General features: G+C 66.5%; 1 protein-coding gene across 1 annotated transcript in view; it reads right to left on the reverse strand.

Moving 5' to 3' along the window:
* The window catches only part of CHLRE_10g430800v5 (uncharacterized protein), a 9,042-nt gene that overhangs the window by 2,180 nt on the left and 4,833 nt on the right, over window positions 1-2,029 (reverse strand). Inside the window, exons 8-11 of the mRNA XM_043066642.1 lie at window positions 1,443-1,605; window positions 1,037-1,203; window positions 597-692; window positions 232-351 (exon numbers count right to left, since the gene is read on the reverse strand). Of these exons, the coding sequence (XP_042920039.1) occupies window positions 232-351; window positions 597-692; window positions 1,037-1,203; window positions 1,443-1,605 (546 nt within the window). The remainder of the gene's footprint in view (window positions 1-231; window positions 352-596; window positions 693-1,036; window positions 1,204-1,442; window positions 1,606-2,029) is intronic.

The following is a 2,029-nucleotide window of genomic DNA, read 5'->3' on the forward strand; positions in this document are numbered from 1 at the left end:
TCCCTCCCTCCCTCCCTCCCTCCCTCCCTCCCTCCCTCCCTCCCTCCCTCCCTCCCTCCCTCCCTCCCTCCCTCCCTCCCTCCCTCCCTCCCTCCCTCCCTCCCTCCCTCCCTCCCTCCCTCCCTCCCTCCCTCCCTCCCTCCCTCCCTCCCTCCCTCCCTCGCTGATCGTGCTCCCTACTCGTGCTCCCTCCCCACTCCCTCCACTCCTGCTCCCTGCCGCCCCCCCCACCTGGTGCAGCCGCATGTGTTCGATGATGTCGCGGATGACGGCCTGGCTCTCCCGCCGCAGGTACTCGCGGTCCATGGCGCCGAACATGGCCTCCAGCTCGGCGGCGAACAGGACCGGGTCCTGACAATGAGAGAGAGAAGGCGAGATTCAGCGGAGGAAGGGCGCGAGGTGAGAGGAGGGTGGGAGGGAGGGAGGGCGGGCGGTGATGAGCAGGCGCAGTGTCGCACATCGCCCCTTCGACCCTATGTGCGTAGATGGAACCTTGAGAGTGGTCTCCTCTCCTTTCCTCCCCTTTCCTCTCCTTTCCTCCCCTTTCCTCCCCTTTCCTCTCCTTTCCTCTCCTCTGCTCGTGTGCCCCCTCCCACCTTGCAGTTGCCGTCCACGCTCATGGCCAGGATCTCCCGCGCCAGGCGGCGGCCGTCCATGTGCGTCAGCGCCTTGAAGAAACCCATTAGAGATTTCTGTTGGGGCGGGCGGGGGTTTGTGATTGCGTGAGACAGGAGTGGCGCAAGTTGACGGGTGCGGCATTACAACGACAGGGCAGTCCGGAACAGGGGAGGCCCAACTCGCCTGGTGCTGAGTACAGCAAGCGAAAGCACCCTCCGTGGGGATACATATGCAGTCCTATCGGTGAGGAGTGACACGCCGGCCTGCAACCGCTGGCCCACCCCACCACGCATTGTTGCCGCTCCCACCTTGCGTGCCTCTTCACGCCTCACCTCTCCCCTGTTCGCTCCCTCTCCAACCCCTCCTCCCCCTCCTCCCCCTCCTCCCTTTCCTCGCCCTCCTCCCTCTCCTCCCCCACCTGGTCCTGATTGCTCAGCTCCACGATCATGCCAGTGTCCAGGAGCACAATGGCGGGCGAGCGGTCCACCAGCCAGGAGCGGGCGCGGGCCCAGGAGGCGGGCAGCCAGGAAGCCAGAGCCACAGCCGCGGCGGAGGGCGGGTCGGCGGGCCGCACTAGAAGGTTGCCTGTGCGTGGTGGAGAGGGTTGGATGGGGTAGAGTGGATGTCAAATGAAGCGGCAGAGATCGGGATGCAGTTGCAGCGAGACCTGTGGTGAGTGGTTCAACTTGGATTGGGTGGCATGTCAAAGCGCATCGTCGCACTCGCCCGCCTGTTGCTGACTCCCCGTGCTATCTGTTCCGGCCCTCCCCACCCGTGCCTCCCTGCCTCCCTCCCTCCCTCCCTCCCTCCCTCTCTGCACGCACCCGGGTGCAGGTCGGCGTGGATGAAGTTGTCCTTTAGCATCATGGTCAGGAACACGTCCACGCCCGTCTGAGCCAGCATGGCGTTGTGCCGGTGCGGGCTGCGCACGTAGCGCGTGATCAGGTCGCCCTCCTCGAAGCTCTCCACCAACACGTCCGTGCTCACCTGCGGAACAGAGGGCGTGAGAGGGCGTGCGCGTATGTGGGTTGGTGCTTAGAGGGCACAAGAAACATAAACGCGAAGGCCGTTGGGTTGGCGTGTGTCAGGAGAGGGTGCCGTCTCGGCCACACCTTCCGCATCCTACCCGCCCCGGCCTCGCGACCGCCCAAACCAGCTCCGCGCTGCAAGCCTCGGCAGGAGCCAGGGCAGGCGCCCCTGCCAACCATCCCGCATCACCCCCATGCCTCCCCCATGCCCCTGCTTGGTTTGGTTTAGTTTGGGCTGGAATTTGCAACCCTCACCTCCCCCAAGCCCCTCCCCTCCCCTCCCCTGCACCTCCCATGCCCCTCCCCTCCCCTGCCCCTGCCCCTGCCCCTGCCCCTGCCCCTGCCCCTGCCCGCCCCCTCCCCTCCCCTCCCCTCCCCTCCCC

The sequence above is a fragment of the Chlamydomonas reinhardtii genome, chromosome 10 (assembly GCF_000002595.2).
Source record: "Chlamydomonas reinhardtii strain CC-503 cw92 mt+ chromosome 10, whole genome shotgun sequence".
NCBI lineage: Eukaryota > Viridiplantae > Chlorophyta > Chlorophyceae > Chlamydomonadales > Chlamydomonadaceae > Chlamydomonas > Chlamydomonas reinhardtii.